We start from the raw sequence: 24,263 nt of genomic DNA, 5'->3' as shown, positions 1-24,263 counted from the left end.
CAGACCCGGCAGCAAGAAAGCCCCATGGTTCACCGACGAACTCAAGAGCTCCAAGAAGAACTGCCGAGCCCTCAAGAAAGTCTGGAGAAGGGAACCAACACCGGACAACATGAACGCCCTCAAGCTTGCCACCCGGAAGCACCACCAACTGATCCGCGCCACCAAGATAACTGCTTTCAAGGACCGGCTGGACAACAACGCACACAACTGCAAGGAACTCTTCAACATCGTGAAAGAGCTCTCCAACCCCAACGCCGGAAACAACGACATCACCCCATCGCAAGACCTCTGCAACTCCCTCGCCTCCTACTTCCACAACAAGATCGCGGACATACACAACAGCTTCAGCATTCAACCGACGCACGCCACGACCGCAGCAACACCGCCCACCACCACCCTCCGCGCCTGGACTCCGATCAGCACCGAAGATACCATCCGCATGATGAACTCCATCCACTCCGGATCTACGACCGACCCCTGCCCTCACCACGTCTTCAACATGGCCGACGCTCTCATCGCACCCCACCTGCGGGACATCATCAACACCTCCTTCGACACCGCCACCTTCCCGGAGAGCTGGAAACACGCCGAACTCAGCGCTCTACTCAAGAAACCAACAGCCGACCCCACCGACCTCAAGAATTACCGCCCCATCTCGCTCCTCCCGTTTCCAGCTAAAGTCATCGAGAAGACCGCCAACAAACAGCTGGCCGCCTTCCTCGAGACGAATGGATCCCTCGACCCCTCACAGTCTGGCTTCCGAGCCAACCACAGCACCGAGACCGCCCTCATCGCTGCCATCGATGACATCCGAGCCCTGATGGACAACGGAGAAACAGCGGCCCTCATCCTCCTAGACCTCTCCGCGGCTTTCGACACTGTCTGCCACCGCACCCTAGTGCAGCGCCTCAGCAACGTCGGAATCCAGGAGAAGGCACTGGAATGGATCATCTCCTTCCTCGACGGAAGAACACAGAGAGTCCGCCTACCACCGTACAAGTCAGAGGCCACCGAAGTCATCTGCGGCGTCCCTCAAGGATCCTCGCTGAGCCCCACCCTCTTCAACGTCTACATGAGCTCCCTCGCGGCCATCGCACGCCAACACAACCTCAACATCATCTCCTACGCCGACGACACCCAGCTGATCCTCTCCCTGACCAACGACCCCGCCGCCGCCAGTGCCAACCTTCACGAAGGGATGAAAGATGTAGCCGAGTGGATGACGACCAGCCGCCTGAAACTGAACTCAGACAAGACGGAGGTCCTCATCCTGGGCTCCTCGCCCTCCGCCTGGGACGACTCCTGGTGGCCCCCCGCCCTGGGCACCGCACCCAAACCGACGGACCACGCACGCAACCTGGGCTTCATCCTGGACTCTTCCCTCTCCATGACCAGACAAGTCAACGCCGTCTCCTCGTCGTGCTTCAACATCCTGCGCATGCTACGGAAGATCTTCCGGTGGATCCCCACCAAGACCAGGAAGACTGTCACCCAGGCCCTCGTCACCAGCCGACTGGACTACGGCAACGCCCTCTACGCCGGAACCACCGCCAAGCTCCAGAAGAGACTCCAACGGATCCAGAACGCCTCAGCCAGACTCATCCTCGACATCCCACGTAACAGCCACATCTCCGGACATCTGAGAGACCTGTATTGGCTCCCCGTCAACAAAAGAATCACCTTCCGTCTCCTCACCCACGCACACAAAGCCCTACACGATCAAGGCCCGAGCTACCTCAACAACCGCATCAACTTCTACGCTCCCAAACGCCACCTCCGATCAGCCAGCCACGCCCTCGCCGCCGTCCCCCGCATCCAAAGAGCGACAACAGGAGGAAGGTCCTTCTCCTACCTGGCCGCCAAGACCTGGAACTCCCTCCCGACCGACCTGCGCCTGACCCAAGACCACCTCTCCTTCAGTAAGAAGCTCAAGACCTGGCTGTTCGAGCAGTAACGGCCCCCCCCCCCAGCGCCTTGAGACCCTACGGGTAAGTAGTGCACTCTATAAATGTCTTTGATTGATTGATTGATTGATTGATTGATTGATTGAACTAGAATTTCAGGCAAGCAGAAATCCAGCTGAAAAAATAGAGCAAAATGCAGGAGCAAAAAAAGAAAGAAATGGGCAATGAAGGCAACGAAAAATAGGGAAATAATTGTGTTGGCTAAAGGTTCTTCTTATGTATGATCAGATCAGGAAATGGCACGACAGAAAAAAGGTCAGCACCAATTTGGTTTGGAAACGTCATCCAACAAATCTTGAGAAGGCAACCATCATGGATAGGAGTAAACTTCAGGCTTGCCATAGCCCATCTGTTATGAGGAATGGCGGCTTTAATGCACACACAGTAAAGCTCATTTGACATCTTTCTACTTCACACCTGCTTGGCAATCTCTTGGGCCGACATTTCGTACAGGCCGGGGAACAATCCTCCAGGCAGACACAACAGTGGCGAACCTGCCAAAGTAGCTTGGAGGAAGATGTTTCACCTTTCACTGAGCACAAAGGCTAGACACTTACTGCCTTCTGTTAGAGGGACGCAAAGTCCCACTAACACACTGATGCTTCTTCTAAGTCTCCTGTGCAGATGTAACATCTCTTATTCTACACTGACTGCACCCAACATGCAAACTTCCACCAGTGATACAGTTTAGTGAATTCATTTTACTGGTCAAAACTTAAGAATGCCCACAATTCTCATTGGATAGTTCTATGCATATTGTTATTCAGCTTTTCATACAACCATTCACGAGTGCTGATAACTCACAACATGCCCTGCTTAACCAAGTGCAACAAATATTGGAAGACAACTCTGCATCTTCGCTCAGTGTCCCTTTGGATAGTATCACAAAGTCACTGAATATGCAAATGGCATTCTTTTAGTATTCCTTTTTTTTATATATGTGTCTTAGCCCAACATATCCTAGCATCCTAGTGATCTTCAGTCAGACTTCTCAAGGACTATGTCTAGATTAATTGGGCTGATTGTCTCCTAATGGTGATATTGAGGCTGATACTTAATAGGGTTTTGTTTACTTCTGATCCACACACTTGTGGCACTGCACCTCCTAAACTGAACTATGAATATTTCTGACCTCTGCTAATGAATACCTAAGCCTGGATGTCTACTTAATCGTTCTTAATGGCAGGTGAGCTCCTACACACTGACATATATTGCTTTTAGAGTGCCTTTTGAATTATGCATTTTTTCTTTCATTCATTAAGCATGTAACCATTTTGGATCTCTATATATTCCTATTCTGTGATACAGCAAAAGTTCTAATATCCTGCTACCTACTCGATGCTAATAATAGATTTAGGCTCTGAAATGGACCCCCAGCCATTTTTGTATCTGGGCCACATTAGTTTGCAAGCGATTGCAAGCTACGAGTTTGAAAATGGATTTTATCCTCTGTTTTCAGCAAAGAATATGCGAACGTGCATGCTATTTATTTACCGTGGTACATTTCCAGAAGCTGAATTTAATCATTTGAAAGAAACTTGGGAAGGCTGTGTATGGAGCTGTAGGGATCTTGCATACTTTTGTGCAAAATCAGATTTCAGTACTTGAAACATGGCATGAAGAATCAGTCCACCAAATATTTACCATCTTGTGGCAAAGAATGATATTAGAGAATCACCGTTCCCATGGTTACTTCATAGTTATGTCATTTATTATTACATTAATCCGTGTGATATATTTGTAAAGGGTCACAAGGGTTACATGTTTTATTAGATTGTAAAGGTTCTGTTCATTATTTCTGATACCTTGAGAGGGGCAGAATCCCCCCTGACACATACCAGTTATCCTAAAATGCATGACTGTTGAATAGCACACAGAGGTAAGGTTCTACAGGGCTCAGTTTGGGAAATGTGCAGTGCCATTGTTTTCCTTTTTTATTCTACAGATAGAAAACATACTTCGTTTTTCATAACCAATTTAAAATACATTTTTATATAAATCCTAAGGAGACGCAAATATTTTACTTACCGCCTTTCATGTACTTTTTTGTATTATGTTGTAGCACTGCTCACTGGAATTGGTAAATTGTATATGTCAGAATACAATTAACCTTCCTATAGCCCGAGTCTTTACCACTTTGTCATTTCAGTATTTTCTCTTTTTTTAAAGACTTTGCTTTATTTTATAGTTAACTGTGAAAATGCTAATTCTACCTCCATTTTTTCTCTCTTGGCCCGTCTAATTTTATACATTGATATTGCGCCTAATCTTATACCTCTTTTCATTTATCTTAAATAGCCTGATACAGCAGCGACACTGAAGCGTACCATAGAAGCTTTGATGGACCGGGGGGCAATTGTAAGGAACCTGGAAAACTTGGGCGAGAGAGCGCTTCCATATAAAATCTCCAAACATAACATGCGGCACAGCAGAGGAGGGTAAGTGTAAAATAAAGCTTGCTGAAGATGTGTCCAAGTAGTTCTTTAACTGACTGGTTGAGTATCTAATATCTTACCTACTGGTTCCCAAGAAAGAAATGGGTTTTGATACATGTCCAGCGTTGATGCTGATTCAAACCATGTAATGCAAATAAAGAAAATGTAGACATTTTTAAGTGAGGTTAGATCAGGCGGTAAATGAGAATGAATCTATTAAATTCAGAATCCTGGTAGAGCAAGATTTGGATACCACTACTTATAGGTTTTTTATTTCAGTGGAGGAGATGTTTATTTTAAGAGTGTCTAACTCAATCAACAGAGCGTCTTCTCTTGATGCATTATGTGTTTTTTTTGTTGGTTGCACATTGTTTTTAGATGCTTGCTTCTTGAGGGCCTGATTTGAGGTTCTTCTTGGGGACAAACCCTGTACAGATTAGTCCAGATGCCAAACACAATTTCATAGGAAAATGTTTTGAAGCAAATGGGCCAACAAGAGACCCTGCTGTTTACCAGAGACCAGTGAGGTGTATCAAGCTTTGTGTAAGATGCCCCTGACTGTTGTGCATGGGTCACTGGAACAGGAGGAAAGGGCCATTTTAGTATTCTTGAGTCATGAATAGAATATGGTGCTTGGTTTGATCTCTTCTTGCCTTTCTGAGGAGTTGCGCTGGCTGAGTCTAAATACAGTCCAGAGGACCTTGGAAATTTCTGCCTGAGGCAAGCGGGTTGATTAAAAAACACATGTGCACACTCACATGCACATTTATTTCTCTAGTTTTGATTGATTTGCTATTTTGTTGGGCTTACAGTTGAACACCCTACAGAACATTAAGGTAATTACCTCTTGGAAAACCTCATATGCTGATAAACTGTTTGCAGTTATCCCTCATCAGCAACATTTTCTGTCTAGTGGTATGATTCACTAAGCTTATGTGCACGTCTGTGAAATGTACCTGCCACTGACATCTTTTACAGAAGCAAAATCCAAAATAAGGAATGGATTTGGGCCTTGTACATTGAAATTTCCTAACAGACATTCCACTAGTAAGTTGTGTTTATATGTGAGGAAATCTATTTATAAAGGTGGGGCTTAGGGCTACCAAATGTTGTCCCATCTGCAAAGGTTTATGGACGCCACAAAATTGTACGCTTTTGTACATTCATAAAACTTTTAGATGCAGTTTTCCTTCCCCAAAGCATTTGGAAATTCACTCGTGTGAAGGGCAGGATAAAATACATTTTTATGGTCGAAATGGGGACAGAACTCCTCCATGATTCATTGGGGTGTAAGGGGAAAAATCTTTGTAAAGAAAGAACAAAAACTACGTAATACAAATGCACTGTGGCTTTTCGTTTCCATATAAAAAACCTTGTCTGTACTTTTCAGTATGCGTAAATGGAATCTTACAGGGGTACACTTAGCAATCTGCACCAGTTGCAGATTCCTGGAAGTCTTCCGAAAATTCTTTGTAATTTCCATGAAATTCGTAACAAAATTCTACTCAATGTGTAGATGTAAGACTGTGTGAGTGGATTTCCAGCTTTCAAGTCTGAAAGTTTGTGAACCTGGCCCTCTGTATTAACTGTTGTGCAATGTGAGCTTTCTCACAACAACTCTGGCATACCTGTGCGTTATCTCCCCTGATTTTCATTTTTGTTTTAAATAAGACAATTTGGATCACTAAAAATGTAATTGTAACAAAAATGGGTTAACATCCACCAGACAACTAGTGGGAAAATAATTTTAGTGAAAAATGCAGCCCTTTTTTATTTGTGCCCCTGTTATTCATATGCTATATTCCATTGCAGGGCTTTAGACTATTTCTTACAGTATAGACCAATAGTCGTCACTATCCCAACTGAGATGTAAACTTTAATGCATTTAATCCCTCATTTAAAACCACTTGGAACCTCTATCTCCACCCTAGCGTTAACAGCACCACCACCCTGCCATCTCAAGGCAAATGCACCTCGGCAGTAATTATTCTTGATAACAGGATGGCTGCATGTTGGCAGGCACTGGCAAACATCCCCATGGTGATTGGTCTGGCAGGGCAAGCATCGCCATACCGATGTCTCCATCTTACCTGGTAGCCCGGGGCAACCAGACCTTTTGAATGCACCTTGACCCTCAGTTGTTTCTAGGATTCACCCACACCCTTGTGAGTGTGCACATTTGGAGGAAGCAGAGAGATTGTATTCCTTGCCAAGGAGCAGGTGGAAGGTGCTGAAGGTCATGGGCTTTCATCTGGAGACTTCAGTGGTGGGTTTGGGCGATGCTGCCATGTGTGAGGATAGAGGACTATGAGGCATAAGGAAGGAATATTGATATTATTTGCCTGATTTATAGAACACTTATCTACCATAGTCCTATTCTATAATTAGCAAGATCACCTCAGAAAATATCCTAACTACATGCAAATCATAATGTGTGTTCACATCATTAAATTACTGATTGCATTCTTCAGAACGAGAAATATTCTGTGTATTTGGTACAAAAGGATATGTTTGTATCTTTTATGAGGGGTTGTATAAATCAGGCAACTAATATCAAGATTAATTTGAAGGAAACAAAACCGTTTCAAAACTGGCATAGGACTTACATGCATGAAATAAAAGCAGAACAAATGTGAACAGTATTACAAGTTGCTAAACTAGACAAATGTGTTTATGATTTAGGATTTTTTGGACACATTTGAATTTATAAAAAAATTACGAGATATGGCAGATTTAAATGTGTTTGTGATGAATTACATCGCTTTCCGTTACTATCCACTTACTCCAGTACCTGGATAGCCCTTTAGGGTGAAAGTACCCTCTAACATCATAGGTGAGGGACACTGACAGTAATTCAAGCACAGACTGAGACCCTAGTACTGAAAAAAAGGGCGTTTTACGGCTGAACAGAAGAGATCCTAGCACCTAATGGACAGGTAATGGTGACTCGAGCTCTAATGGCTGATCGGAAGAATCCTGCCTCAGTGGAAGCCAAAAGGAGACCAAGCCTGCAGTGAAAGGAGGAGGCTCAAGTAGTTCCAAAAATGGTAGAGGTCAAACTAGGCTGAAAATTTAAAGAAATTTACATTTGGCAGAATTTTCTGTAAAAATATCTTACCTCCACCTCTGGTGCACACAGCATCCCTGGAACTACATAAAGTCTAAACAGTATTTCTACCACTAAGGGCCCAATATATGAAATTTACGTTCACAAAAAGTGCTCACAAATTACCTACCAACGTTTTTCCTAATGGAAAGGAATTTTTCAGACTGACCCATGTAATAATAGGTCTGTTAGCACATTGGAGAGAGCCAGAGGAGATTTAAAGACCGGCATGAGCCACCTCCCAACAACTAGAAATGAATCACAGGAAGGCCCCTGGTCCCAAACAGAGAATAGAGAAAAAGAGTTGGAGAGTGCTGGAGTATTCCTTTTATAGGACGGTTCCCCTCATCCACCCGTAGGTGGCATGCTTTATCATAGGGAAATCTCCTTGCATTGTGAACCTAGTCGCAATGCATGCTACAACCCCCTCTCTGAGAGGGAGGAGCTCAGGGATGTTTGAGTGTAGCAGAAGAGGTCTCCTAAAACCTGTGAGAAAGCAGGGTGTGTTGGGGGAAATCAAACAAGGTGAATAGTGAAAGTGGGATAAAACTAACTCTAAGCTACGCCGTGAAATTTTATTGGGGCGTCCGTAGGTTAAACTATAAACAAGTACTATGAGAGGAGGGAATTCAACCTCTCATAAAATGGTGGTGATCAACATGTTTCTGCCTCCATAGAGGTCCTGCGGCTTTCAACAGGCCCAGGAAAGAATAGTGAAAAAATAACAGTCAAAAATTTGTTATGAGTGTGTCACAATAGCCTAATCAACTTTAAAATGGAATACTAAACCAATGGTTGGAGTGATTTTCACTGAGATGGAAGTCCACTGGTAGGGATGTTGGACCTAAAGAGAGAAAAAAATTGTGAGACATACATCACTGAAAACAAATCAGCACTCAGAAGGATAAGTAAATAAAAGAAAACAAGTGTGAATAATCAAATTGTGAATGTCCACATTTGATGAGTATCTTAGACCATCTTTTAACATTAGTCATCTGAAAAAATTGATGTATTGGAAGCTTGCCCGCTTAGTCAGTTAAAACTAGCCAACTCTACCTCCGCGTAAACTCGAGGGAGCATATGTGTCCTGAAGATAAGGGACGTATATGAGCAATCCACTCAAGAGCTCGATATAGCAGTGGGCAAACATACAGATAAACAAATAAACAAACATGGTGCAGGCCAAATGACTCCAAACATGAATAATTCATGACTCCAAGTTCAACAGTAAGATTTAAGGCAAAATAGTGGTAACCCTCAGGGAACATATGATAGAATTCACACACTAATAATCCTATGATATAAGGTGGGCCTCAAAATAGATGTATTTAAAGAACAAAGTGCTGAGACTACTTAGTAATAACTATCATTTATTACAGACATTGATGCCGTGATGGACTAAGCTAAGTATAAATAAGTGGACACCCGGAGCACATGCACAGAATTTGCCACACACAGTCTCACAAGGACATGCAAAAATAACGTGTATGTGCCATAGAATGTCCAGACTGAGTAGGTGAAAGAACTGTTAACTGACATTTACTATAGCCTTATAGTCTGCCATAGCGGGCTATACCGGCTATTAAAGGCCCACTGCATCGTTAAAGGCCCGAGCCAAAGGCGAGGGACTTTAACAAAGCAGCTGGACTTTATTAGCCGGTATAGCCCTGCTACGAAGGGCTATAAGGCCATTAGAACATTCTGCCACTAGAGGGCAGAATGTTCTAACAAATTAAACAAAGCCTTCAGGGAGCGCGAGGGGATTCAAATCCCCTCAGGCTCCCTGAAGCCTTTGTTCACAGCAAGAGCTGTGAACAAAGAAACATTGGAATGTTGGAGCTCCGGGCTTATACCAGCCATTATAAGCCCGGAGCACTCCATTGTTTTCAATGGAGCTTTCAATGTTCTAATAAAGGATAAATCAGAATATGTGAAAACATATTAACTGACAGTTATTACTGTGTGTATTCTATCATATGTTCCCGGAGAGTTACCAGTATTTTGCCTTAAATCTGACCCTTGAACTTGGAGTCATTAATTATTCATATGTTTGAAGTCAGCAGGCCTGCACCATGTTTATTTATTTGTTTATCTGTATGTTTGCTCACTGCAATATTGAGCTATCCAGTTGATTGCCAATATCCTTTCCTTATCTACAGGAAACATATGCTCCCTCGAGTTTACACGGAGGTAGAGTTGGTTAGTTTTAACTGACTAAGCGGGCAAGCTTCCAATACATCCATTTTTTCAGATGACTAATGTTAAAGGTTGGTCTAAGATACTCCTCAAATGTGGAGATTCACAATTTGATTATTCACACTTGTTTTCGTGTATTTACTTATCCTTCAGAGTGCTGGTTTGTTTTCAGTGATTTATGTCTCCTGATTTCTTGTCTCTCTACAGGTACAACATCACTACCAGTGGACTTCCATCTGAGTGAAAATCTCTCCTACCATTGGTTTAATGTTCCGTTTTTAGGGTTGATTTGGTTATTGCGACACATGCATAGCAACATTTTGACTCTTATTTATTCCTCTACAGCAAACTTTTTTTTATTTTAACATTCACAAAGAGGAAGAGGTGCCAAGAGGACTCCTTCCCATCTACAAATAGGTAACCACCTTCTTTGAGATGTCAATAAAGGATAATTGTTTTGCATCTAGGTTTTGATTGGAAAACATTGATACATATCTTAAGGAACCGCTATTTGGAAAGGATGCCCTAAACAGCCCCCATCCAAGTAACACATTTTTTATGGATTTTGTGCATAAAAAAGTCATTTTGTGGTAGCAAATCGATTTTGTGAATTGCCGGTGGCTTTATACATCAGGCTCTAAATTCTGTGACAAGGGAGTAGCAAGAAAACATACATGCCAGCATTTTGGGAGAGAAAAGAGGGAGATTTTTAAAACCTAATCGGGAGAATGCATTTCTTCCATTTACTTCTATTGCGGCCTGCATCGGGTCTATAGGCGTGTATGGGACTTGCAAGTGTGCTGCTGTAGGATAGTATATCAGAAATTCAAATATAAGGTTTTTTCCTTTCCTTACTTGTCAGGAGAACAGAGAAATTGCTATGGCAGGCAGAGAAAGTGTAGCAAAACGTTTGTGCACTTGCTTACACTGTGCCACTGGATTCAAAATATCCTGGCTGAAGAGGGGTGAAACCCCGAAACCGGTCCTAGGATGCTTGTTTCTGGTCCAGGGAAGACCTGGCTAAGCAGTTTGGGCTGGACTGATCCCATGAGGCACAGGGTCAAGACTGATTTGCATATGGCCAGGTCTAAACTGTGGTGGCATGGTGAGCAAAAGAATGATGGATTTAACCCAGATCTCTTGTTTGGGGTGAATGTTTTGATTTGTTCTGCATTCCCTCCATCAATTGTGTGTCTTTTGCTTCCTCGTCCTGAGTGCACTCATACCCAGATGTGGGTTCGGGGCTCACTGTGCCACTGTATTCAAGCTATCCTAGCTGAAGAGGGGTGAAACCCCGAAACCGGTCCTAGGATGCTTGTTTCCAGTCCAGGGAGGACCTGGCTTAGCAGTTCAGGCTGTACTGTTCCCATGAGGCACAGGGTCAAGACTGATTTGCATATGGCCAGGTCTAAACTGGGGTGGCATGGTGAGCAAAAGAATGATGGATTTAACCCAGATCTCTTGACTGGGGGTGAATGTTTTGATTTGTTCTGCATTCCGTCCATCAATTGTGTGTCTTTCATTTGCTTACAGGAGCAGGTTACTGGCAGTGCATAATACGAGTCACACAGGACCAGCCCCTGCCATCTTAAACTGGCAGAGGAGTTGGGTTTTCCGTGCAGGAATCAGGAGGCGGGAGATCAGCCTTGAAATCGGTAGTCTCCCGCCTGAATTGGGAGGGTTGGCATGTATAAGAAAATTAAATTAGCCCCCACTTTGAACAAAAGCGCTGATGCCTCCAAGCAAGCAGAGCAAATGAGCTGAACCCTTCCTAGAACAGCTTCCTTGTCTCCTCCATCCATCTATCCATTCAGTCACCCTTCCATCCACTTACTGATGTCCACTATTTCACTTTTATATTCTGTCATCCATTCATTCTTTCATTGACTATTCAATATTTCCCCATTCCATCCATTCATCCGTTGATCCACCCACCTAATTTGCAATCTGTTCATCCATCCACTCTACCATCCATCCATCCATCCACTATACCATCTATCCACATTGCCACCCATTGATCTATCCACTTTGCCATTTCCACTCTGCCATTCATCATCCACGCTGCAATTCATCTATCTTGACACTCTGCCAGCCATCCATCCAGCCACTACCATCCATCCATTAATCCATCCACTCTGCCATCCATCAATCCGCTCTGCCATACATCCCTTCACTCTGCCATCCATTCCCTCACTCTGCCATCCATCCACTCTGTCATCCACCCATCCTTCATCCAGCCACTCGGCCATCCAGCCATTAGTCAAGTCTACCATCCATCCACTCTGCCATTCATTTATCAGACCATCCATTCTGCTATCCAATCATCCATTCATTCACTTTGCCACCCATCCATCCATACATCCATTCTGCCATCCGTTTGTCAACTCTGCCATCCATCCACACTGCTATCCATTCACTCTAGCATTGATCCAACCTGCCATCCATCCACTCATCTTTTCACACACTCGTCCATCCCTTTACTCTGCCATTCTTTCACCTCCCCCTATCCATCCATCCCTTTACTCTGCAATACTTTAGGCTGTCCATCCCCCTATCCATTCACTCATCCATCCATCCCTTTGCCATCCTTTCACCTATCCATTCACTCACTCATCCATCTACCCATCCTTTTACTTTGCCATCCTTTCATTCATCCATCCACTTAGCATTCAGTCATCCTTTCACCCACTCATTCTTGCACATACTCATTCATCCACCTACTCATTCATCCATACTTCCTTATTGTCACCCTTTCTTCCAATATTCATTCTTTCCTTCTCCGTTCTATTTACCTAGTGCTGTTTTTCCTTGCCCCTGCTTGCTCTTCCATTGACTCTGTATTCCAGCATTAATGATAAACATTTGCAGACAGAAGAGGCCCATAAATAACCACACCCACGCTGTCGGTGCTAAAGCGGGGGTGGGTCACACCGGCCCTCGTTCTGTGAGCATCTTTTGGTTCTGTGAGCATCTCTTGGTTAGTGCACCTCGATAGGAGAAAAGTCATAGGGAACAGGGGTACACTTACAAGTATGTGGGTGGGGAAAATTTTCCTACTTTTACCCCACCTCGAATTCCACGCAAATAGGTGTAAATCTGATGTTTTATCACAGGCACATGTATTGCCCTGATGTGTTTGTTGCAGGGCATAATAAAGCCATCACCAAATGGATGCTTTTTGAAAAACACGCTGCCGTTTTTTTTTCTCTCCTTCCTTTTAGCCAGCCTTGAAAGTATCAAATGACTAGATAAGGGGTTTCCCGTCCCTGCATCTGAACAACACATTTATTTGCAACTGAAGAAAAAAACAGCTCGGTTCGCTGGTGACAGAATGAGTGGAATTTTACCAGCCATCCGCCTCTGGTCCATGACATCATCACCGGGAGCTAAGGCAGAAGCCGCTCTCGGCCACACGGGGCTTAAAATAGGACCCGGTCTTATGGTTGGCTTTGCCTGTTTTACAGCGCTAGCATCCCGTGGCCCCCCTGCCCCCCGCCATTCGTACACTGCAAATGCATCACTTGTTACAGAGTAAAGTACCCATTTGCTGTACAACCTAAACGTCTTTAAAATGAGCCGCCCGTAAATGGTGTTTCTAAGCATCGTGTCGCCGTGTTTTGCTCCCCTCGCTGTGAATGCTTTATGTGAGGGTGCCGAATTATTAAATTGCCGCAGGTTCCTTGTGTTTGCAGGTATGAAAAGGTGGCGCACTTTTTCAGAACAAGCACCAGCCCAGATAGGCGGTGGCATCTCCGCGTCCTCATCCCGCCCCTCCCTCCCGCCGCCGCCACTTATCAGCACTGTGGAAATTTCCACTGCTGTGAATCAGACACCAGGGGAGGCTCGCGCAGAGCCTGGCATGATAAAATAAATGTAGGTGGTGGGAGGGGAGAAACACAAAGCCCTCTGTGATGCTGATACAGACTTTCAATCGTACAAAAAGTGAAAAAAAAACCAGGGAGGGGTACGAAGCTGAACAACCTGTGTGCTCAGCCCACCCCAGGTCCCCAGGCTTGTTGGAAACTAGGCGGGGTGTTAAATGATTGTTTCACGAAACACCGCACTCGCGCTTACTTTTTAAGGACATATTTCAAATGGATGCTCTGTTTGTGCTAGTCTCATGTACGTGCTACGGGCGCCCTGCGTTGCCACAGGTTGTACGTGCAGGTTTTGGTCCACATAAGATAGTCCTGTTATTACCCGCTTCTGAGAACGGTAGCAATGAAGGCTGTTTATTTCCCATTTATGGGCCCCAACCAAAGGCACACAATGAGGAGAAGGGCAATTAATAGCTGTTAATGCTTGACCGCATGCAATTATAGTCCGCATTCTACGCAATCAGAATGTCTGCACCAGCCGCAGCCTTCCTTAAAGGCTACCGATATGAATAAAATTACAGCAACTTCAGAATATTTGCTTATGTTTCTTAAGCGCTTATATGCCACTGAGAGAACCTCAATGCGCTGCAGAAGAATTGCGAACAGTCTGAAGATAACTCTGTACAAGGGCCTCATACTTGGCCTGTCAAAGGGGGTCAGAAGATTGTAAACCCTCGGGCGTGTCCGTGTGTGGCGTGGTCAACAGGTTGAAAGAGCATTACAACAATGACCCCAGCTGTCCTCCGATCAGCGTTTCATGTCACCCGCTTTGCAAGTATTAACATCCACCGCAGAGCGGCTCGAGCACTGGGCCGGGGGGGCCACGACAAGCTGCCCGGATGACTAATGCATAAGCAGCCCGGCCCCAATTCCCTCTCCAGCCCTATTTCCCGACAGAGTGGAAGGGTATCAACCTCTGGAGAGCTGAACGAGTGGCGTGGGTGGGTATTTGTGTTTATTAGTGCTGGCTTAGATATTGCTTTAGCTGTCTCTTCAGCCAACATTAGTAAACATCGTAAATAAACAAGCATTGACAAAGCGAATAGGTTTGCCGTCGGCTGCCAATCCTTGTCTTTTCCAATGCTTGTTTTGTCATTTCTTTTGTAAAACTTTATTGTGGGATAAACAGAAATCAATTTTGGGTCTCAAAAAGCTCACATAACATTGGGGGGAAGGGAACTGCTTTCTGTGTTGGGTTGTGCTCCACGTGAAAACGCAGAATACCCTCACCGGCAGTGAAACTAGTCAGTGGCAGAAGTGGGATGAATAAATGCCCCGTGCTGTAGTGGAGGGAATTAAAATGTGTGTGGCACAACAACAGACCCATGGATTACTGAAAGTCCTTAAAATCAAAATGCTTTGGTCAATTTCATACCTAAAAATGCATGCATATAAACAGTACTTAGAGGAGCTTTGTGCCAGTCCAGTCTGTTAGGCTGTCATTCACATTTTGTTCCACCCACCACAGCAAACAGCGTAGGGCCATGTGAGTTACATGTCTGATCACGCGTGGACACAGGTCTAAAAAGAAGTGCATTTGGCCAATCCTCTTTTATCATTTTTTTTTTTTGCATTCTTAGCCCTTTTTAAAATCTTATTAGGCATTCATGTATGTTTGCACTACGTCCTAAGGTTACAGTAATTCAAAGCAAATAGTATCTTCTTTCGGATGGGTCTTCTACCTGCAGATTACTCACCTCATAAATCTTCCTTGCCTCTAACTGGAACTGGCCAGGCCCCTGCAGATGCAACAACAAAGTTTTACAAATGAGCTCCCCCAGGACAGCAGGTGGGACCTCGGCTCTGTCTCTGCTCTAGCTCCTCCAGTTTTATAATGTTATGTAATGTGCAAGGCGCTACAGGGTGCACCGATGTCTGTGCTTTTTCCATGCCCTTAGCGGATCTAGAGTACTGTTCTTGAATTTCTCTATTTGTAGTGGCAGTAATTATTTCTTAGGTGTCCATTTGCGCCTCGCCTTGTTTCACACTTTCTGCTTGACGTCATCTCACCTTCCTCCATTGTGCATCTGGATGTCTTTGAGAGACTTGGAGAAAACAGGGGCTGTCACCCCCTTCAGGTCTGGTTCAAGGTCTGACTGCTGGAGTGATTCTAAGGAGATGGCCCCACAGTTGGGCCTTACCTCTTGTGATTGTGTCTGCTTGAAGGGTGTACCTCCACCCCCAAACCAGTGCCACTTCCCTGATGTTGATCTTCGTGTGGTCCTATAACTAAGATCCTGCTCAGCTCGCTGATTGCCCGGTGCTAGCGCCTGAGGTCCAGTGCCATGCCTGGTGCTGCCGCATGGTGTTCCAGCCTTCCTGGTGCTGACCCTGCTCATGTGGTGCCATTCACTCAGGCTTCAGCAGCAGCGATGCTCTGTCCTCCTTCAGCCTCCTCTGTGCACCTCCGAACCTTTAGGTCTTTGGACCACTCCTCGCAGTGTGAGTCGACCTGGCTGGTCTTGTCAACATCTGTTTGACCTCACTGGCTGCAGTTCTTCTGCTGGAGGCCTTTTTGAGTTGTTCGTCTTCTATACTGGAATTTACATCAGGAATGGCATTACCTGGGTTCCAGGACTTTAAGTGTTCCTTTTCCTCTAGTGCCAGCTTTAATACGTTGCCCACCACGGGGTTGCATTCTGATGCTGCTGTTGGATTCTGAGAGTCTGTTTTCGCTTTGTCCTCGACTCTGTGACGGGGATCTATCTGCATTTTCATCCTGGTAGTGGTTTGGGTTCAGATTCTGGTTTCGAGCATCATTGGTATTCGAGCCTCCCTTTGGAGGGCTCTTTACATTTTAGTTTGCGGAAGGCAGCTTAAGTCTTGAATTTGCCTCTGCCTATGGTGGAGATGAAGACGGACTTGTTGACTGATATTCTACAGCCTTGTTTCTCCTTATGAGGACCATTGTTGTCCATCCTTAGGGCACTAAGGTCCCTGTTTGGGCTGTAGGAAGCAGCACAGTAAACTGGGAACAGCAACCAGCCCTGGCAATCTGCTCAACCAGCCCCGGTGGGTGGGGGGGGGGGGGAGTGCTAGGGAGAAGGATTGCTACTGCTGCACTGCTCCTGCAGCCCTGCTGCAAAACCGGCCCCCAGTTACAAAACCAGCCCCCACAGGTCCAGAACCAGACTCTACCTTTCTGGCCCAGCGGGAAAACGCCCAGTGCCATCTACAGCAAGCCTGGCCCTGAGAGGCAGGTAGACGTGCCTTGGTTCCAGATGTTCGTGCTCAGATCCCAAGCGGTATCACTCAGCTAAGGATGCACCAGACTTTTTGTCCTCTGTGCCTCTACTCAATGTTTTGTAGTGGCCTTCCTCTTTGGTTCCCAGACCCAGTGATATTTCTTTTGCTTCGTCCTCCTCTCCTATGTCTGGAGAGTAGTGTCATTTAGCTTTGTTGAAGGAAAAAAGCATTTTTGTCAGGGAAGCGTAGCCCTACATTCTTGCAATGCTATTTGCTTGTTGTTCGATTACTCAAATGCCCTTTGGAAGATGGCGGAGATGGTGGTTCCTCTCCTTCCAGACCATGCCAGTGTCCTCATTGTAGAGGTGGTGCTTGATGGTTTCGGCATGGCCAAACAACTTGTCCTTTCTGGTATGGACTTTACAGCCAGACCTACAGGCTCATCTGTGTTCCTTCACTATTTTTCCCATTTGTGGGGTTTTGGTCTCCTCCGGCAGCTCTAGGGTGTCCTATGAATTAATAATTTGATAACTTTCTCCTTTTTTTAAGTGCATGGGCTGCTGCGTCTCTGGAGGCGCTGGAGTTGGGCAGGGCCTCCAGCAATTGTAAGAGAGTGATTCCCTTTTGCTTGTTGATTACGGGGATTTTTGGAATGTTGCTTGAGGGCTAGGCTTTACCGGCTCTACAGAGAGAACAAGTGTATGTGGGTGTGGAGTTGGTGTGGTCTGGTTCATTTCTTTTCCCTCCTTAGAATTTCACCATCCTTTGTCCTTGGGCGTGAGTGCCAACCTGCACTGGTGGCAGATGTGCTGCATGTTTATTTTGTCCTTCATCCTGTAGTTGCTAGATTGTTTTCTATGTTGACCATGTTCTTTCCATTCCCTGGAAGATGTGCTGGCAGGATACATGCTGTTGACCTGGCTGTTTTGGTTCTCTAGGCGATTTGGTTATGGGCAGTGTTCGACTTTCCTTGTTGCTTTTGTGGCAGAGGTTTCTGCCAGGTGGTTTTGGTTGTTGACCAAATATTTCTCAAAAGGAGATTAATACAGTTTTTTCTATTCCCAAAAAATCACACAAAACAATGGAGTGACACTATTCTCTGTTGTATGGGTTTTTGTTGGAAAGCGGAGACAAAATGTAGGGAAGAAATTAAAGAAAGGACAATAGGAAGAAAGAAGGACATTGTGACAATGAGAGGTTTGAGAAGAAATGGGATGTAGCAAGAAAGATATGAAAGGAACAACTAGATGGAGAAAGGAAGGCAGGAATCCGAAGAAGGAAGGAATTAATTTATCGGGAGGAAGAAATGTCAGAAAGAGAGATGAAGGGAGATGGAAATGGAGGCGATTGAAGAAAATAAGGAAGTGGGTGAGGAAAATGATAAAGAAAAGTAAGGGAAGAAAAAATGAATGCAGAGAGGAGCAGTGTAATAAGAGAAAGAAGGTATGTGGTCTAGAGAATAAATGGTTTACTTGAAATCCTGGTTGTAACCCCAGACTCCTGTCCTGACCAATATATGGTTATGGAAAAAACACTTTGGGTCTGCTTTACAAAGAGTTTTGCATTTGTAGTTTTAATTTATAGAATTTCAAACCCTCATAAACATGTACAGCCAAGATTAGTTATTTGAAGGCACATCTGTTTTCCAGTGAATGCTAGTTCCTACACACTGTAGGATGTCATCCCTTACATCGTAACACATCAATAATTTTATTGAAATCTGCCATCTTGACTCATTATTACAAACCAGCTTTGACTTGAGGAGGAACTGTGCAGGTGTGTGTGTGTGTGTGTTTGTTTGTTTGCCCCCCTCCCCGAGAAGGAAGTAACTCAAACAGACGGACTCGCCAAAGAAAAAAAGCATATTTCATATACATTACAATTTCCTCCTTCATCAGACAGTATAACATTGTTTTGCTTCCTGACTGCACAGCTAACACTGCTGGATCTTCTAAAAGCATCATCATAGTGAACATTCCATTTGGAATGTGGAATCAATGCAGTCCTGAGATCTTTTGAGCAATGCAGTAATCATGAGGTATTGTCAGTGATGTTCAGAGCATCTGGATGCAATGATTTTGAACAGTACATCCAGCAGTTTATTTCTGGAGTCCAGTAGTTTTTCCTTCAAGACATGTTCCACAAGGAAAATCTTCAAATCAGTTAGCAAATGGTCCACAAGGTTAAAACGAGACACCCACAACATGCCTACTCAAGGGCTGCGGGGTAAGCCCCACAGCCCCTGTGGCCCATGCCTGCTCCACAGTTAGCACTGATATCAGGTGCTGGAGGGAGCTGGAATTTCAGATTGTTTTTTCAAGGAGTGTCCCAGGGCACCACCAACATGTCTACTTGTTAGGTGCTGGCTCCAGCCAGATCCCCAGCCAGCATCCATCCTGGGTGCAGCAGTAGCCGGGCTAATTTCTTTGGTCCTGCCCAGACAGGGGCAGCTTATTTCTGTGCTGCAGCCCTGGGCGGATGGGATCCCTAGGGACTTCAGAAGGCTTGGGGAGGGAGGTCCCACACCCTCCTGCCCCCCCAAAAAAGTTTGCCATCCCCCTGAGCCCTGAACCACCCCCCCCCCCCCACTACCACCACCATGGAACTTATTTTTAAAAAGAGTGGGAGACTGCAATTTATGGGGCCATCTACCATGCATTGGGGGTGGGGAGAGGCACCGCTCTCCAGATGTCACAAGTAGATGGTGTAGGTCCCGTGTGGGAAATCTTTGATGTCCATGAGATCTACGGGAGAACAGAAGGCCTGCCGGTGGGTCCTTGGAGAGCACACTTCAGCAGGTCTTCGGCCCAGGCCAGTCCTTATTAGGTAAGGGCATGTGGTCCTCTTCCGGGCATTTATCTTCCATGTGCACAACAGAGTCCTCTAGCAAAGTGCGCCATGCAGTCCGGGTTCCCCGGTCCTGTGTTCCTGCAAGCATATCTCGCCCTTTGCTGAAGGATGGCACCAGTAGTTCTACTGTTGTGTGTCTCTGAAGTTTGGGGTGGTTCAAGGGATTTCCCTTTGAACCACAGATGCCTCCCCTAAATTTTAGGCCTGTCTGCCATGGGTCCATGGAAAGCAGATCTTAATCTTTAGTAGGGCCATAATCCGGCCCCTAGAGGATAAAATGTCAAAACCTCTCTCTCCATTATATTCCAAATGGCCCTCAAATGGCAGAGCTCTGCTGTTCTCATGGGATGGCCATGGTTTATGGCTGGCGCTTGGGGAATGCACAGGTGTGCTCCCCCGATCCCTGGTGTCCACCGGATCCAAGCACCACGGCACACAAGACTTAGATCATAGAAAAATCCATATTTTATAAGTGGCATTTCTAAGTAAGTTATGCCGAAACCCACTTTACCATTAGAAAGGGTTTGCCATGGGGAATCCATTGATAGGAAACATCATGAGGCTGCTCCACGGCAATCCACTATTGCAGTCCAAAGTAATGTCAACTACTTCCCCATGTTAACCTATGGGAAGAGCAAGCCTTATAGGTAGTAAGAGGACACAGGTATTCCTCTCTACTTGGACTGGCAGGTTGGATACATAGTCCCCCACACCAGGAGTGCAAGTGCGCCTGCCTGAGTCTGCTAGAGCAGACTGGACACTGGTTTAAGTAATACGTGTGTCGGTGCTCACGCACCAGTCTGCGATGGCAGGCGGCACACTCAATCACGGACACCATATGTGCGAGAGCGCATTATACAACGGCCTGCCCTGGCAGGCAGCTCATGAGTTTAATCACAATGCCAATGTTTCAGATTGTTGAGTCACCGCCACTTCTCGACACGGGTATGAAGGGCGTGCACACTTTCCCACTTTATTTAAAGTGGGAAAGTGCCCAGAGGCCACACAAGAGAATCCGCAAAACCCAGGCGGAAAAAGCAAAAAAGTTGAGGAAAATTATACCTGACTGGTATCAGGTCCAATAGTCCCCCAGTCTTAAATTGGCTACCGCCAAATCTTTGTTGATGTGGTGGTGGTCAATCAGATCTTAGTTTTAGATCTGCCGGCTCTATGCATCCTCCACAGCAATATACATACATACATTTTGAACCTTAATTTCTTAAAAAATACACCAAATCACAGAAAGCTCGCCTTCTAGACCTAGTTCTAGCCAAAAGTTGTGTAAATCTGTTGTGCAGCTTTTGCGGTATTGGTGTTCAATTTTCAATTGGAAAAATGCCTGGAGACAACCTGTTTTGAGAACCCCCTTTACCTCAGGCCCTGCATTGCGGATCACCCTAAAACTTTCAAGGAAGGAGTTGAGATGGTTGAAGTTTTTTTTGGCACATTTTCTGAAGATTTGTCAAACAATGTCAAGTTATTAGAAAGCAAAAAATGCTTTTCCTGTGGAAACGTGATTCTAACTCAAACTATCCAGTGGTGACCGCCACTGGGTGATATATGTGTATGTACATTGAAAAAAAAACAAAGGTTAAAGTAACATTATAGTTAGGTGACAACATTATCATTTTTAACTAAAAAACCTACAGAAAATCACGTTATAATTAGTAGAGTGAACTATAACTTGCACCCCTGCCATACGTTGCCTATGACCTCACATATTGCATCACTCATGACATGCTCTGTGACATCATTTATGACATCACTGATGACATCTCAAATCCTATAATTGATTACCTAATTAATGACATCATTCAATTAGTGTATTACTTAGTTGTCTGCCACTAAGTTAATTATAAAACAATCATATTACTTTTCTACCCAATTTTGTACAGCCTGTGTCCAGCTAATGGGTGCAAGTGTTTACAAAATGCATGTGCTCCTAATGCATCATAGGTGTGTAGAGGTATTGAACATGTTATAAATCTATGTGTTGAAGAGTAAATCTGTGTGCAGATGACAGTTGATGACTTGTGTACTGTATGTTTCACATGCGCTTTTTAGTTCTGCAGAAAACAATCTTCAACTAGGCGAAGATTGTATATAGTAAATACTAAGTATTGTAAGCAGTTGACGTATTAGACAGAATCGCCTCAGCATGACAATTTCTACATCACATAGAAGACTGTGTGCACCAGGTACTAACCTGTGTACATGTGCTTGTTTTGCTTCAGAAGATGAACTATCTTAAAGTTTTCACCACTGTATGAGGGCTGCAGGTAGTATGATTTTTAGCACCTTCAGACCATGGATATTTTAAGCGAATAGTGTCTTTTTCGACAAGTGTAGCATACTCTGGTGTATTTCACATGAGAGTTTCACTGTCTACAAACAGTGTGGTATAGTGTAAACTCTCTCCATTGAGTAAGCACTGTTTACATCACCCCCTTTTCTATTCCTATTAACTTAATTTCCCCTAGGTTATGTGACTGTGAGGGGTTTAATAAAGATAAAAGCTGTCCGTAGTAGGGCACAGACGATTATCTTGAGGAACTTGGATTTCTCTACACAGTTGTGTAGATATTGAACACTGTGTGCAGTAAGGGTTTCCCATATATCTGTGGTGTATCGTTAATGTAAACTAGACGACCTGTGAAGTGTACGATATAGGATCAATGTTGCACATAACACATGCTTACTACACCTAAGAGAGCGGTGTCTGTGATGGCATTAATGATCATATTATTCTGAGCTAGTTTGTACCTCTTTGCAGGCCTCCAATGCCATACTAGTTTATAGAGTAATGTGTACAAAAGAAGCTTGGATGATGTCATCAGTGATGTCATCAATTATGTAATTTGAGAGGTCAGGAGTGATGTAATATGTGAGGTCATAAGCAGTGCCTGGTGGGGTGCAAGTTATAGTTAGCTCTGCTAACTAGAACTAGTTCATTTCTGTGATTTTGGGAGTTCAGAACGTTAATGTTGTCACAGACATGTTCACATAGGTATAATGTTACTTTAACTTTTGTGTTTTTTCAGTGTATTTCTAAGGTTTCTTTTAAACAAAAACAGATCTTATAATAACACCTAACTATAATGTTACTTTAACCTTTGTTTTTTTTCAGTCAATTTCTAAGGCTTATTTTAACATAAAGTAATATTTTATTACCATACGTAAAGTCAATCTCCCGCCGTGCATGACCTTTGGCAAACCCGCCACAGGCAGCCAACCACACGCTGTGCACGCCCGTGCACAGCAGAAGGTTAGCAATAGCGCCTGGGCCTGTGGCCAACCCGCCCCGGAAGCAGCCAACCCTCGCAGGCAGCCAACCCCACACTGCCAACAGCCTTTCATCGCACTGTGTGGGGTTGGCTGCAGGGTCTGGCTTTCAGCCACACCCTCGGTCCAACTCCCCGCTGGCGGCCACCCAGTGGCAGCGGACCCCAAGCCACACACAGGCTTTGGTCTTGCGTGGCGGGCGGTTAGCCACAAGGCCTGTCTTGCAGCCAGGCCTGAGTTCCAACTCCCTGCAGGCATTCACCCCCACGCTGTGCCCAGCCTTTGGTCGTGTGCAGCGTAGGGCAGGCCTCTGGGCCCGATGATCTCATCCCCTGGGGACAAAACCTATATAAGGAGAGAGGGGTGTCCAGCACCCCCTCCCTGACCCTTAATTGGCTCCGGGAACCCCAATCTCCTGCATAAAATAAATTTAAAAGGGAGTACATGCAGCTCTCCTCCCGGACCCTTAACAGGCTGCGGGGACCACATCATCCAGAGCCAAATGCAATTAAAAAGCAAAGGGGAGGTGCGGCCACCCCATCCCAAGCCTTCATAGGCCCCAGCGACCCGATCCCCCGGGGCTGTTGTTAGTTTAAAAAGGGAGGGCATCTCTCCTCCCTTAGCCTTCTCAGGCCCCAGGATCCCATCCCTCAGCCGTCCATTTTTTAAAAGGGGAGGGGGGGTCAGGATTTGCCCCCTTCCAAGCCTTAGTATGCCCCAAAGACCCCGTCCCCGAGGACCAAACTTCAGCGGCACCGGGGACACATCCCCCGGTGCCAAACTTAACGCACAAGGGGAGGGGGAATGTGTGGTCCCCCCTCCCACCTGAGCCTTTCTCAGGCCCTGGGGATTTCATCCCATGGAGCCGTCCATTTTTTAAAAGGGGAGGGGGCAGTCAACTCCCCCCCCCCCCCCGAGCCTATTTGCACGGGGGCCCCATCCTCCGGGCCTATATCAATTATACGTGGGTGCCTCAGTACCCACCCTGGTTGGGGTCCGTGGGGCGGAGCCCAGGGCCCCTGCGGCCCCAGCTGGCTCCCTGCATAGTGTGGGAGCCGGCATTGCTCCCGCCCTGACGGAGCAGCTAATTTTGCATACTCCCTCCGGGCAGGAGCAATATGCGTTTTTGTTTTCCTGGCTACGTCAGTGCAGGCAGGAAAACAGAACACAAATCTGCTCCCAGCTGGCAGAAGCATTTTGAAATATCCCGCCGGCTGGGAGCAGACTTAGTGTTTTCTGACGTTTGGCAGGAGATTTGAAAATGCTCTTCCCAGATGGGAGCAAACACGTTTCCCTGTCTGTGATAGTGCGGGCACGGAAACTACTGCATCGCAGGCTCCCCAGGCACAGTTAGTCAGCTGGCCCT

General features: G+C 45.4%; 1 protein-coding gene across 2 annotated transcripts in view; it reads left to right on the top strand.

Moving 5' to 3' along the window:
- MRPS6 (mitochondrial ribosomal protein S6) overlaps positions 1-24,263 on the top strand; it is a 144,195-nt gene that overhangs the window by 110,854 nt on the left and 9,078 nt on the right. For both annotated transcript variants that reach the window (XM_085621353.1, XM_085621352.1), the window contains exon 2: positions 4,263-4,402. In XM_085621353.1, coding sequence (XP_085477479.1) covers positions 4,263-4,402 — 140 coding nt within the window. The remainder of the gene's footprint in view (positions 1-4,262; positions 4,403-24,263) is intronic.

Source organism: Triturus cristatus, chromosome 8, assembly GCF_964204655.1.
Source record: "Triturus cristatus chromosome 8, aTriCri1.1, whole genome shotgun sequence".
Classification (NCBI taxonomy): domain Eukaryota; kingdom Metazoa; phylum Chordata; class Amphibia; order Caudata; family Salamandridae; genus Triturus; species Triturus cristatus.
This window is presented reverse-complemented; position numbering and strand designations above follow the sequence as displayed.